This window comes from Elgaria multicarinata, chromosome 2, assembly GCF_023053635.1.
Source record: "Elgaria multicarinata webbii isolate HBS135686 ecotype San Diego chromosome 2, rElgMul1.1.pri, whole genome shotgun sequence".
Taxonomy (NCBI): domain Eukaryota; kingdom Metazoa; phylum Chordata; class Lepidosauria; order Squamata; family Anguidae; genus Elgaria; species Elgaria multicarinata.
The window spans coordinates 59,173,930-59,189,225 of NC_086172.1; the positions used below are offsets into that span (position 1 = coordinate 59,173,930).

Sequence of the window (15,296 nt, forward strand, 5' to 3'; positions counted from 1 at the left end):
TTTCTGCATGTGCTCAGTCAAGGACATTATTATTTTACTTCATTACAGTTTTAAATGTTTTGCTTAGCAACAAACTTAAGTAGACTTATATTGGTTTGTTCCAGAAATCAATCAGAGATAATAGCAAGAGTAAAAAGTAATAACATTCATAATGAAGGTCTGACACTGTGAGAAGGGTTGATCACCTAAGTAGCCTTCATTACCTTACTAAGATTCCTAGGTTCCCTTCAGGGAAAGGAAAGGAACCTCTCGTGCAAGCACTGAGTCATTACTGACTCTTGGAGGGATGCCAGCTTTCGCTGATGTTTTATTGGCAGGCCTTAAAGCGGGGTGGTTTGCTGTTGCCTTCCCCGGACATTATTACCTTTCCCCCAGCTAACTGGGTCCTCATTTTATCAACCTCGGGAGGATGGAAGGCTGAGTCGACCCGAGCCGGCTGCCTGAAACCAGCTTCTGCTGGGATCGAACTCAGGCCGTGGGGAGAGTTTCAGCTGCAGAAACTGCTGCTTTACCTCTCTGCACCACACGAGGCTCTGGGTTCCAAATCCTGGATGGACATGAAGGCGTTATCATCACAGAACTGATATAACAACATAGGTCATATGGCTTGTAGAACTGTTCTGGAATTGCAGTAACTACAATATGTCCCCACCCAACACCCAGTATTGATTAATTGGATGACCCAATATAAAATGCTTTTATTTCTTATCAAAGTATTTCATAGAGAGTTGACAAAAATAAATTTTAAAGGCATTTTATAATTCGTTATTTATTCATACCATTTGTTTTTTAAGCATGTTGAGTTACCTCTGTTTGCTTTTTCTGTAAGTCTTATTAGTATGTTTTAATTGGTCTTCTTTTGCATTCATAGTGCCTAAACATATGTGTACATTAACTAATGGTGGCTGTAGTCATTTGTGCCTCCTAGCCCCAGGCAAAACACACACTTGTGCCTGTCCCACCAACTTTTACCTTGCTGCAAATAATAAGACCTGCTTATCAAATTGCACAGCCAGTCAGGTAAGTATATTGTTTATAATGTGTGATTTGTAAGGTTTCTTTTTCATGTATTCAGAGATTTTGAAATGGAGTAAACATGTCAGAATTTAGAGATTCAGCATGTTTAATCCTATGCATGTTTACTTAAAGTAAGACCGTGATATGTTCGGTGGAGCTTACTACAAAAAAGTTGGAATAGAGTTGTAGCCTTAATTTTAATTCATGTTTATTTATTTCTGAATTAAGTTAATTTTCTTAAAATACTGGCATAAAATTTGTTGTTGTCAATATATATCCAATAAATGATCCCACTGATTTTCCTTACATTTTTGTAAGCCTGAATGTTTCTTTCTTTGAAGCACTGGACAATGAACAGTTATTATATAATTCCCTTCAGCTGGCTAAAAATGTCCATTTCCTTCCTCAAGTGTTGGTGTATAATCTTAAAAAAAATGTTTTCTGTTTAGTTCAACCCCCCTTTCAACTCTTATAGTGAAGTTGCTCAGAACTACACCTGTTCCAGACATATCTCACTCAGATATCATATGGGATTTGTGTAATGATAAACTGAAAATGATGCCCACATATGTACTTATGCAAATCTACCTTGAACCATGAAGAAGAAGAAAGATTCATCCCTCTCTCTCTGTCTCTCTCTCTCTCTCTCTCAGCCTTCCACTCCATCCTCTATATTTAATTTTACCTTCAGCTGTAACAATTTTAAATACCAGTGAATAATACCATTGCTGGACACTTGCAAATGATGAAATCTTTATGAAATTGGCAAATTCAGTTTGTGGTGCTATATTGTGTTCAACACTGAAAAATCTATCTTTATATTTCTTATATTCATATATGCTTCTGCATGGAACTGGGGAAAGTTACACTTTAACAGGCACCAGAGATTCAGGGATTTCCAGCCCAGGTTGCAACTCCGCTACCATGAGGGGAAAATTTGAGGCTTAATTGTAGATCATATTTGAGATATTTATGGAAACTTAATTTCTTTTATCTTTGTACCTATTGTCATCCTGGGCAGACAAGGGGGGTGTTTTCACAGCACCACTTTGCTGCTCCTTCCCCTTGAAACCCTGTGGTATCGCTTCTGTAGGGGTGGGGGAATTCCTCATGTCAGGGGGCTTTCTGGGGGGCATTCACCTCATTGGGCCCACCCCCTGCTCTCTGCCTAGACTTTCCACTCTTCCGGTGACCTAACAGCACTTGCCATATGCACCAGAACACCCCCAGCTCAATACCAAAATGAGGTCACATCGTGGAAGGACCGTGGTGACTTTGCTTAAAAGCAAAAGAGTGGGGCTAACTCCCCACCTTTTAAAAATTGTAGCTTCAGGGGGGAAAGCCCTGTGGTGGCTGCAAGTTGGGAGCTGTGTTGTTTAACTGACACAGTGATCAGCAACCACAGGGCAAACAAGGTGTATAGACAACCCCAAGATCATATGAGATTTGCTGGAGCCAATCAGAAGTGGTGTCAGAGCAGAACAAGCAAGATTTTGAACAGTGAATTTCTGACCCAGGTCCTCCTCTAAAATGGAGAGTGAGCTCATGCAGTTAAACTGGGACTTGTAGTTTGCGAGACAGAAAGATTTGTGCATCACTGTGTGACTTGCTTTCAGTCCCAGAGTTCTTTTTGCATAGGAAGGAGGGAGAGGTTGTTTGTAGAAGGCACAAAGCATCATAATAATCAGGGAGCATGCAAGGCAGTGGTTACATACATACCCAAAATAATCAGGAAGAGTGCAAGCCAGACTTACATACCCAAAATATATGTGAATAAATGTCTAGTTCATAGATATGCTGCAGATCATTTTGAGTATTTCCTTTGTAAAATGTTGCATCTAAAAAAAATTCACTTTTGGAAAAGATTATGAACTCCCCACACATATCTTATTAAATGAGATTTACAAAAAAGAACTGAAACTAATTTTCAGTGAGATGTGCAAGCCAGGTGGATTTTTTGTTTTGTTCTCTGATTGAACCCTAGCTAAAAGAAGTATCAGCAAGGTAGCATGTATAAGCAAGTGCAGGTATTCTACTATGGGGGCATGAATAGTTATATTACCTAGCTAACTATTTTATCTATAAAATGTCAATTTTCAAGACTAATTGGCTTTGGGGAGATAATTTATGATTTTGCAATGAAACAAGTGAGAAACATAAAGACTTAAAGTTAATTGGTCTGTTTATAAAAAAATATTTTCAACTCTGTTTCTGCCTGGAAAGTCCAGGCAGAAAATGTTTGGCAAGAAAGATCAGTGTAGGTTAAGAAGAGTTCTAGGCAATAACAGATGTTGATACTACCAAAACTCTCTTGTGTGAGCATCAGCTTATGAATGGATGTGGCTGCTAACTCATCCATTATTCTGTTCTGACAAGGGATTTTGGATCCATCAGCAAACACTACACTAAAACCGGGTGTTTTTGCTCTGCCCTCACAAGCTGATGCTGAAAGCTGAGACACCCTAAACTGTCCTTTTTCCCTCATGCTCTGTTCCCATAGAAGATTTCTCAGATAATAAATCAGAATCCATCTAAAGGCCACAGTTTGCAGCTTCTCTGATAAAGCATCATGTTTTTTCTAAAGTTCACCCCTCCTTTTTCCTGTAGCAGAGAAGTTGGGCAAGGAAAGTTCCCATGGCTGGATTTTACATTACACTTACTAAATCTAAGGCAAGCTGAAGTCCCTATTAGGCCTGGTAAAATCCCAACACTCTTTTTCAGGCTGGATGTTAAAAATACTAAATGGAGAAGTGTTTGGAGGGCATTGTAGAAAAGCCCAAGTGTGGTGTAGTTTCAGAAATATATATAAAATACATAATTTCAAAATTAAAATAGAAACTCTCTGTACAGCACCATGTACATTGATGGTGCTATATAAATAATAATAATAATAATAATAATAATAATAATAATAATAATGAACATAATAAGTGCCATGCTGGATCAGACTAAGGGTCCATCCAGTCCAGTACTCTGTCCACACAGTGGCCAACCAGCCTTCGGCCAGAGACCAACAAGCAGGACATGATGCAACAGCACTCTCCCACCCATATTCCCCAGCAACTGGTGCACACAGGCTTACTGCCTCAAATACTGGAGATAGCATGACTCATAAGATTGTATTTTTGGGAGGGAAGCTAAGTTTCCATTTTATGCTGCCTCCCCCCTCCAAATAATCCTTGAACCATGGATATTCATGAGTGTCTGGGCTTTGCTGCATTCCTTCATTACAGTACCTTGACAAAGCGGTGCGTTTTTTAACCTAATTTGAATGCACTGTTTTATTTCTGATAGTCTGTTCATGGAAAAGGGCCTTTCTATCTCTTCTTTCTTTCTGTATCAACCACAACTGCTCTTGAATTTGAGGGACCATCTAGAACAGCATGGCATGTGACATGGGGTCTTCAATAGCAAGTGGGAATTATCCCAGAATGGAGGAGGGGGAAAGTATGAATCTAAGCCATTATATCTGGTCTACCTGAGCATGCATGCTGTAACATAGACTGCTGTAACTGACATAAACTTAATAGAATTGTATTCTTAAAAGAGTGATGATGAAACATAAAAACAGCGCTTGACTTTTAAAAATAGTAACTAAAAAACAAATTTCAAGGCACAGCAGATTCCAAATTCTGATATTTGACTTGATTGCTTTTATTTTTATTTGCATAAAATATTCATGTTAATCCCATAAAACATATTACTATATTAAGGCTTTTTCTGCAATATTTTTTCTCCTGCAGTTCCGTTGCAAAACTGACAAATGTATTCCATTCTGGTGGAAGTGTGACACTGTAGATGATTGTGGAGATGGATCAGATGAACCTGAAGAATGTCGTAAGTATAAATGTATACAGTATTTTAGAAATGCTGTGTAACAGACATTAGAAAGTATCACTAACCGATCATTGTGAGAGCAGCGCTTATTGGGTCTGGTTGACGAAGGGACGAGAACAAATTAGACACACAGGCAAAACTGGGTAATAAGTTGGCCACAACTTTATTGATTCACTCAAATAGGCTTGGCGGCGGGATCCTATAATTGGCCAGTCTGCCTGCTGACCAATTCCCCTTCCTGGCCCACATGCCAGGGGCACTGGTGGTGGATGGATGGTAGGGCTAGGGACACACCACGGTGTTGACCCTTTCTACCACCCCGGGGCACATCACAGTATGGACCACTAACGTGAACACCTTTCCACCTCGGATGTGGCCAGCTCACAGCCCCCATGCTGGTCTGGTCTTGGTACTATGTCCCCAAGATCCCTATTGGGAATCTTCGCCATGGGGGAGTAGGGAGGCAAATCCCGCTCCCCCTCACCAATGGATCCAGCCCAATGCCTATCATGCCTACGAACGTTGTGACAAATATTATAAAATGAAGCATCCACACAGAATATACTGATAGTCCAAATCAAGTTATTTACAGTGGAGTTAATCTTGCAATGGGGAAGGCAAAAACCTTGCACAGTCTTTGCCAATTGCTGTGCAGGTAAAATTTCTTCCTATCCCCATTAACTGGTGACTACTTTTGCCACTGCAAGACATCTTACTACCAGGAGTGGGTGGGTGGAAAAGCCAGCAACTGCAAACCTGGAGCCGCATGGGAGGACTGCCTGAGATTGAACTGGAGGCAGAACAAAGGAGAGATCTAACTCTGCCGGGTCTGCCTCTTTGGCCACACCCATCATCACACTGATTGGCTCTGCAGGCCCCTCCTGGGAAGGAGAGGCTGCTGCTGGGTCTGTGCTGCTGCGGTGGCTGGACCAGCCCTTCTCCCTTCGCTGCCGGCCAGCGCGCAACACAATTCACTGCTCCCCGTTAAGCGGGGAACTAGGCTTGTCATAGTGTAACAGTGATATAGGAATTGTTAAATGTTTAGGATTTTATTTTAAAAAATATTATGACTTGGTTTCTATATATTAAATTATAAAATGTACAAGATTACTATGCATTGAACAAATACTTTTAGAATAACTTAATACTTACAGCATTAGAACTTATCCAGGGGGTTCTGTTGCAATTTGGCGTGATGTCACAGTCTAGATACTTTCCTAATGTCTCCCTTTTTTAAATTATAGCTTTTACAAATAATAGAAAAAAAGATTGGCAGGAGTCTAGAAATAACAAGTTACTTTATAAGATGTATTGCTGCTAAATGTCTTCTGTAACATGGCAGCAGTGTCCTGGTTGTGCTGTGAAATCTGCAGATATTTTGATAGTTTCTCATAGTTCATGCAGCTGTCACAATAGTCCTCTTGTCAGAGTTCAGAACACTTGAAGTAAACAATGCTCTCAGCAGGTGGCAGAATGTCTGATATAATTTTGCCATGACAGGTGTATATAGGGTATCTTCGCTTTAGAAAATAGTGTATCTGGCAAACTGCTACAGAAATAAGAACTTTCACCGTTAATAAGTTTGTATCTTCTAGAATATAATTGAATCACAAAGTTCTAAAAATTGTTAATACTTTTGTCAGCTCAAAGTAAAGATTGAATGAATCATCTAGTTCCTTGTCCTGCCCTTAAATAGACATCCTTAAAGCATCTCATGTCAACAGATTGTTTTCCAAACTTTTAATAAAAACGTAAAAGAAAAGAGGTCTATAGATTCTTTCGCTGATTGTTGATCTGTACCGAAACAGTTAGCTTACTCTTTTTTCAATAGTTTTCAATTCCTTTGTACTTGGCATTAACAACTTACACTTTCCTCCTCTTTATGTAAATTCCCCCTTGACAGCACATTTTAAGCATGTTTACCTGGAAGTAGGTCCCATTGTGTCTATTGGGACTTACTCTCAGATAAATATAGGTAGCATTGCAGCCTTGGTTTGCAGGTCATTAGTAATAACCATCTTGCTACAGTATCAGTTTTTTCTTATTGAATTTTTGCACAGGTATGATTTGTAATTGTGCTTCCACTACCAGCAGATTTTGAAACCAGACTTATGTATTCTTGCCATGAGACTTAGTTTGATAACTTACACATACATATTTCAGAATCTGCATTTGTTTCCTTTACCTTTCTGGCCACAATTCATGCTTTAGAAAAGCCCTACTCTAAACCTTTAGTATCAACAGAAAATGCCTTCCTGACTGCACGATATATATGACCAGTTCAAGCACCAAAAGCAGGTACAGAAACATTCTCAGTGGATGCAGTGCACTTGTGCATTTCCCTATCCAACCCTCCTGGAGGTTTTCCAAAGTTGAAGAAGCCTGAATACTTTTCTATAGGTGCTCTAGAACTTTCCTGCTTGGACCTGGCTGCAAGCTTATTATCGATAGATAGATAAGATAGATAGATCTACCACAGAGTAATAGGACTTTTGCTTTTTGAACAGCAGATTCTCATGCCATATTACAATCCGCTTTGGGAAGTCTCCTCTGATTCAAATGGTTTGACATGTGGCATGGTGGTTTTCTGTTAAAGAATCTCTCTGTTGGACACATGGTTCGTGAATCATTGTCTCTCTAAATATACATAGGTTGGATTGAAACTTAGTTATAGTATAGTAGTCATAACTAATTTGAGTCACATTGATTTCAGTGGTCTACTCTAAGTATGGCTAAGCCAAGATTGGTATTTCCCCCCCTTCCGTCTATAACTGTCATTCCAGAATAAGCTGCAACAGTTAACCCGTCATTATTCCAGCCATCAAGGTTCTTACGAGGTTTTTGTAATATCTCCAATGTGGCAGTACTTTTTTCTTGTGACAACTTCTAAAACAGCCTAATTGTTTCCTGTACTATTTCATTTCATGCATCTGATGTTAATGGAGTGTCTCATGTAGCGCCTGTTTGCTTACTTTGCTTCCAAATTGTAACATGGATTCTTATCATTTGTTTATATTGTTGGGATTACAAATGATCAAATGAAATTGCCTTAGGCTAAGCTAGACCTTTGATTGATCTATCCAAGAGCTTTTTGATCATATATGTTTTCAGTCAGAGGCTTGTCCTAGCCTTTTAACTGAAGAATCAGAAATTGAATCTGGGAGCACCTGCTGTGTCACCTCCACAATAGTTTGAAGTTAAGTTCTTATTAGGATGCCAGTGCTCTCTGACTGAATATATTCCTCCATGTCTTCAATATATATAAACTCTAAACAATAGTCATGAACCTAACTCTATTGAGGAAAAGCTCCATTCTTCACAAAAGCATCACTGCATAGCCTTGCATTTCCTACATAGTAATTCATGGTTGAGCACCCTCTGGTATACATGATTTGCATTGGTGCACTTTTTTCTTTCATCTCTTCATTCTCACTTACTGAAAACTAGGCCAGTAGGTTTTATATCAATATATAGGGAGGTGCCTTGGGTTAAAAATACAAATAGTAAAAGCAAGACCTGATCCCCAGCCACTCTCTTTCTTACCATAGCCATTCAGAGGGGCTCCCCAACTGGATGTTTTGCTTGCTCCAGGGAGGGAAGGAAAAAGCACTTGGTGATTGCTTAGTAACCACTCAACATATTCCCCAACCACTAACAGGTTATGTTGGAAGTATGTCGGGCAATTACTAGGCAACTATCAAATGCTCTCCTGCAGCCCCTCCCCTGGAACCAGTAAAATGTTTGCAGCGGTTGCAGCAGAAGGAGAATGGGATGCTGAGGTGAGTGTGTAATCCCCTTTTCTAAAGGTAAGAAGTCTTCTTAGAGGAGGGTAGGTATAGTATGTCAATAGATGTGGGGAAGTAGAGGTTGACCTTCAGGTGAATATATGTGATGTAATGCCACTGACATTCCTGTCCCTGCCATAACAAGATTTATCCCATCACTTTCTATTCCCCTCACTACAATTTGAGATTCAGAGTGAGTGGTGTGTTCAGGACTGGATTACTAGTTGCCCTTAAATGCCTTTCCTCCACAGGACCAATACATCTCTAATATTTTTGTCAAATTCCTGAAGTGTAGGCTTAAACAGTGTCATCTCCTGCCACAAAGAAAATGGAAGCAAGGATGGTGGTAACCTATGAAGAGAGGCTTGCCACTTAGAGAGAATTATGTCATCACTTGATAAAGAACAAATGCAACTCACTTATGCTAATTTTTAGGGTAGGGAGAGACTTCACAGGTGGTTGGTCCAGAGCAAGGAGGCATGGCCATTTAGAATTGTCCCCCAGGCCTGAGATTCTCTACCACTCCTGTAGACTGAACTGACAGAACCATCCGTTATATTTTTAAAGAAACTATTTTATTAAAGCTTTCATTGATTATGAACAGTTTTAATTCTTCGCTTAATAAATCACATAGTAATTTCAACTGGTACTCATGCTTATTTTGGCCTAGAAGATTATTGTGATTTACATGTCAATATTAGCACAGATACACTCATTACTAGTGTAGAAAGTAATGCACTGAGAGGTCTTGGGCATGTTTACTCAGAAGTAAATTCCATTGGGTTTCATAGGACTTAGATCCAGATAAATATGTATAGGATTGCAGCCTCAACTGCAGTAATGATGCTGGTCGGTGCATTCAATCTGATACCTTACAGTATGTCAAAATGAAGGAAATTGTACACTTTGCTGTTAACTGAGAAATTCAGCTTACGTGCCAATTAGATTTCATTCCTTGCACTTAGATATCATATAATTGTAGGGAAAAGGTGTAGATGTGAGTGGGTAACTAGAAAATAATCTGGCTTGTACCATTTATTTCAGTATAAGAGGAAATACATTTAATTGCTTATTGGGAAAAAGACTAGCAATTTAGAATCTCTTGGCTAATACTGATAGTTATCTTGTTGCTTTAAAATTACAGTGCAAAGACATTCTCTCTTGTTTATTGCAAAACATTTTATATGTATTTGATTAAAACCCACTGTGACTTAGAAGGGAGAATTTTCATTAACTTAATTGGGCTGAGGCACAGACACATTTAAATCTCCATTTATTGCTAAAAATATCTGATTTGTTGGCTTTTTTCACAGCATAGAAATATTTTTTCATAGCATAGAAATATTCTGAGTGTTAGAAAAACACTTATTTATTTTTTATTACCAACATATGCAGCTGTTCAACACTTGTTTCTTTTTCCAGCTGAATTTAAATGTCAACCAGGCCGTTTTCAGTGTGGTACTGGACTCTGTGTTTTACCAGCCTTCATATGTGATGGAGAAAATGATTGTGGAGACAATTCTGATGAACTCAATTGTGGTAGGTGATTATATGACATCAAAGAAAAAAGCCATTGAGAGTCTGACACTATGGTCTGGAATGCAACAACATCACATTACAGAGTCATGTAGTGAACTCCAGTCATATTATTCTTTTGTATAAGTGCATCCTATTACCTATGGAGGGGCTGATTTGGAGTGACATCAGACAGGGGAAATATCATGTTTCCTTACAAGTATTAGGTTCCCACTAGTATATGCTTGTACCCAACCTAAATATTAGTTCTTTATTATTATTAATAATAATATTCTGGTTCTTTATTATTATTAATATTCTAAATTTAGTTAGAATATTAAATGTAGTAGGTGTTATGTTTCAATGAATAAATGAAAATAACATTAATCCTGTTAAATAATATAAAATGAGATTCATCTGAATTTGTTTAGTTAGACAGGTTTGTTTTTATTCCAGATACACATGTTTGCTTGTCGGGTCAATTCAAGTGCACCAAGAATCAGAAGTGCATTCCAATAAATCTCAGGTGTAATGGGCAGGATGATTGTGGTGATGAAGAAGATGAAAGAGATTGTCGTAAGTAGTTTTGTTATTCATGAAGAAACGCCATAATCTCTTCATGAGTCTTAGTAGAAATGATTAACTGCTTATAAAACAGAAACTAGAAGCTAGTAGTAAATTGATGCTTTTACAACTGAAGAAAACACATAGTGGAATCTTCAAGGATTGAGACCGATGCTATTAAGTCATGGTAAATGTGGCGTAGACAAGTTGCAGATGAATCTACTGGTTCAAGATTAATAAAGTAGATTTGATTAAGATAATTCTAGATTCTGTCAATGGAAGAAAAAATAAATGATTTATTAATAAATAAAAGGATCTTAACTAATAATGAAATTAAAAGAAATGGAATGTGGAAGACCCATTATGATTTGAGTATTTTCAAATTAGAGCTTTTGTACTTGAGACACTTAAAATTGATCCATTGAGGGGATTAACCTAACTTGTTAAGGAAATAAACATTTTTAAAAACCCAACCAAAACATAAAATTCCATTGGGATATGAATGTGAAATGGAACAAGTTAAAGATTTGTAGAAAATGGGTTTGGTATGTTGTAGATAATATCCAAGTGAACATCTGCTGTCAAGCAGTTGTCATTTTTCTTTGAGTATGAATATTAGGGGAAAACGTTCTAAAATGACAGCTGTGATAAAAAGTAAAACTAATAAGATTTAAAATCCATGCTTTTGGAAATGTTTGAAAAATAGAAGCATTTTTTACCATATATGGTTGACTACCCCATGTAGAAAAGGTTTAGCAAAGCTAAAAACCATAATGGAAAAAATCTTGAGTTACTCTATTAAATTAGATCCACTACTGTTCCTTTTTTGAGATACAGGAATGGTGCAACACACGTGAACATAGACAATTGAATTGTTATATAGCAACAACTACCAGAATAGTGGATTCTAAGCACTGTAAATTACATGAGATCCCAAATATGACTTATTGGATACCAAAAATGTGGAGCATTACAGCAATGGTGAAACTAACACAACTGATTAGACACAACTGGCAAAACTGAATTATTTTTATTGATAAGTGGTCACCTTTTATTATTATTATTATTATTATTTATTTATATAGCACCATCAATGTACATGGTGCTGTACAGAGTAAAACAGTAAATAGCAAGACTCTGCCGCATAGGCTTACAATTTATCTTACTTTATTATTGCCAAGTTCTAAAGTTGAAACACTACCTTTATTGGTTACTGCTGCCAGAGTTTGGCATAGGATGGGACAAGGATCCAGACACTGATAGCCCAACTACTGAATGATTTATTTATTTATTACATTTATATACCACCACATAGCCGAAGCTCTCTGGGCAGTTCACAAAAGTTAAAACAGTAAACATTAAAAAAGTATACAAAATTTAAAAACCACCAGAAACATAAAAACAGAAGTATAAAAACATCAGTATCCATTTAAAAACAACAATGATGCACCACACAACTTGGTAGTGCTGATAGGGTGGCAGGAATCTCAATCCCCCTGCAGCAAGAACCAATGCTGTGGACTGTCCTGTGATTTGGATGTGTTGCAAGAATGCCATCATTTGAGATCAACTAGGGCCTTGAAATCCCAAGATCCTTTATTGCTATCCCCCAGCTAGCACAGCCCTAGTTATCGCTGCTATGAACCTGGCCCAGTACCTCAAGCAGCTGAAATGAGAACTTCTAATAGAAAGATAGAACAATACAGTTAAGTGAAAAACCACAAATGTTGCTATGAAAAAGACATTCCCTTTCAAGTCAGCTCTGAGATCTTGCCCCCACCCCCCTGCCACACATAATTTGATCCAGAGCTTGAATTATGGCTTGGTTTGATGATGAACCTGACCAGTACACCACCAGCCAACTGAGGAGAATCCCCTCCCTCCCCTTGGTAATCAGGGACCCAGATTTAGTTAGTAAATTCAGTCAGACAGTATATATTTTGTCACCAAAATGTATAGTTCATGCATTGATTGCTGTAAGGAGTTATGATTGCTACTAGCTTCTATGGGAGTAAACAAATTCTGTACACTAATTCAGTTTTCAAAAGTGGATGAAAGAAAAAAAATAACTGGGGGAGCAATACTATGCCCCTAGACAACATGGGTTGTAGGTGTGGTGTGGACATAGCATATTTTGGATTCCTGGATCTGAGGTCAGAGACAATGTTCTAACTTTAGAAGGGAAATCAGCATTCTAACCCCCTCCCCTTTGCAGCCAGCATCGGAAGAGCTGCCTCACCAAGGTCAGGAATGCAACCTTGGAAAGGGTGGAAAGGGGGCATTCCTTTGGATGGAGAGGAGAGGATGCTGGAGATGGTGAGATATGAGCTATTGAGGGGCCTCCTCAGCCTCCTTCCCTCCCTCTCCAAAAGTCCCCAGCTAGATGGACAAAAAAACCATCCTGCAAGAATGTAGAACAGGAGGATGGGGAGGCAAAGAACGCCTCCGTCATGCCTCTGGTTCTGCACTGGATGGTCATAAGCCTCTCAGTTTGGAGACTTATAATCATTGAGGGCAGAAGTTATAGCATTGTGGCCTAAGGATGCAGTCCTATGACCAGTTTCCTGGGAGTAATTCCCATTGAACTTTTGTGTAGATATGTATATCTGTTAATTTATAATATTTACATACTTCCCATTAACAAACATTCTATGAATTGTGCTGAAAAAATATCTGGATCTTTTTAACCCTAATGTTGGTGTTAGGCTTATATTGATCAAATCTTGAATTCCATTATTTGTTATCAGTAAAATACACTTGATATTAACATTTTGGTGAATTCTTTTGATAACGGAGAAGTGGAAATTACTAAGGCATTCATAAAAAGAGTGACTTGTAGAATTTAGAGAAATTTAGTTTTAAATAACTTTGATTATTTTAACTGGAGTTTCTGAATGTTAGAAAACAGTTTCTGTACTAAATGAAACTTATTTTCTTTAAAGCGGAAAACAGCTGTTCTCCTGACCATTTTCAATGTAAAACCACAAAACACTGCATTTCTAAACTGTGGGTATGTGATGAGGATCCAGATTGTGCTGATGGGTCTGATGAGGCAAACTGTGGTGAGTATCCCAAATACTAATAGTTAACTCAGTTCTCTGAATGCAAGGCCTTATGTAGCCTTATTGCTGCACCACATAAAAGGGTCCATTTTAAAGTCAGAATGGAATATCCAACACATTCTAGATTCTGTTATCCAGATGTTCTTGGTGAACTGAATTCATCAGTACTATCTCGATGTAACCCAGCAATTCAGTCCATCTCTAACTATACCTAATTCTCTATTTAAAAATTATTTTAGTGGAAATATTTTTATGGTGAAATATACTTTCTGATATGGGTGGCAGATAATTAATGTGTGTCTTTGCCAATGAAATGTGATTTAATATACTATAGCTGGAAATCTGGGATGCATTTTTCACAAGTTATGATAATAAAAGGAGTATCTGTTTTTTCACAGATAAAAAGACTTGTGGACCTCATGAATACCAATGTAAAAATAGCAACTGCATTCCAGATCACTGGAGATGTGACAGCCAAAATGATTGTGGTGACAATTCTGATGAAGAAAACTGCAGTAAGTAATTTCCAGTATTATAACCTGTGATTAGTTTTGTGAACCATTCTGTAAGAAGAGAAAATGTGAGGGTTTTTTCCAGTCATATTTTATGGTTTTTTGTTTTTTGTTTAAAAAAATCTATTTCTCCCACTTTAAAAGAACTTGGACCATTAATGGTGAGTAATATTCAAAATCAAATTAACTGAACACAGAACAGAATCTTGTATTATAACAATTTATAAAGACATATTTAGGCTCTTAGGTTTAAATCCAAAATTGTATTAGTGAAAGGCTGCTAGTGCAGTGGGAACTTTTCCTTCATTCTACTCTCCTGCAGCCCTCTGGGTTGTCCAAAAATCTGCTGCAGAGCGCTGAGAAGTTTCCTCCAGAGGGTGCACAGAGGGAAGGGGTATTGCCTCCCTCCTGGTTCCATTGATAGAACTGCTTCTGTCAGCGGAGCAACACTGTTGGATACAAACCACAGAAGTACCATTTGTAGAGCCTGTGGAAAAATTTTAATAGCAACTTTGCATATATTATTTTTCTAAATAGAAAAAAACTTTCAGTTGAAAATTTAAAATCTGATGTATTTACATTACAATAATAAATCTGCACCCAGTATTTTCATATTTTAGAAGCAAACGGAGTAAGCATTTCTGAGTATTTGAAATACCTGTATAATCTATTCAAAATAAAATCTATTCATGTTCAGTAGCAACCGTAAGTAGTTGACATAAACCACCATGTTAAGAAAAGAATTAAGGGGAAAAAAAGAAAATAAAAGAATTAAGGAAAGCATTTTAAAAACAGTTACAAAAAAACTTTGACCTACATTCTAGTAACATCAACACTTCTAAAAACCTGTTGATAGTTAAAGTAATCTTATTAAAAAATTATATTTGTTTTTATAGAAGTGGAGAGCCTGTATGGTATAATAGCTTTTATTAATGTGGATTTCAAATGTACTGATTTCACATATGCATAAGGGAAACATTTATTTTTATTTGTTAATTTATTTG

General features: G+C 37.6%; 1 protein-coding gene across 1 annotated transcript in view; it reads left to right on the top strand.

The window, feature by feature from the left end:
• The window catches only part of LRP1B (LDL receptor related protein 1B), a 976,641-nt gene that overhangs the window by 883,623 nt on the left and 77,722 nt on the right, over positions 1 to 15,296 (top strand). The window contains exons 62-67 of the mRNA XM_063116589.1: positions 872 to 1,020; positions 4,761 to 4,854; positions 10,062 to 10,178; positions 10,611 to 10,730; positions 13,661 to 13,780; positions 14,179 to 14,295. Of these exons, the coding sequence (XP_062972659.1) occupies positions 872 to 1,020; positions 4,761 to 4,854; positions 10,062 to 10,178; positions 10,611 to 10,730; positions 13,661 to 13,780; positions 14,179 to 14,295 (717 nt within the window). The remainder of the gene's footprint in view (positions 1 to 871; positions 1,021 to 4,760; positions 4,855 to 10,061; positions 10,179 to 10,610; positions 10,731 to 13,660; positions 13,781 to 14,178; positions 14,296 to 15,296) is intronic.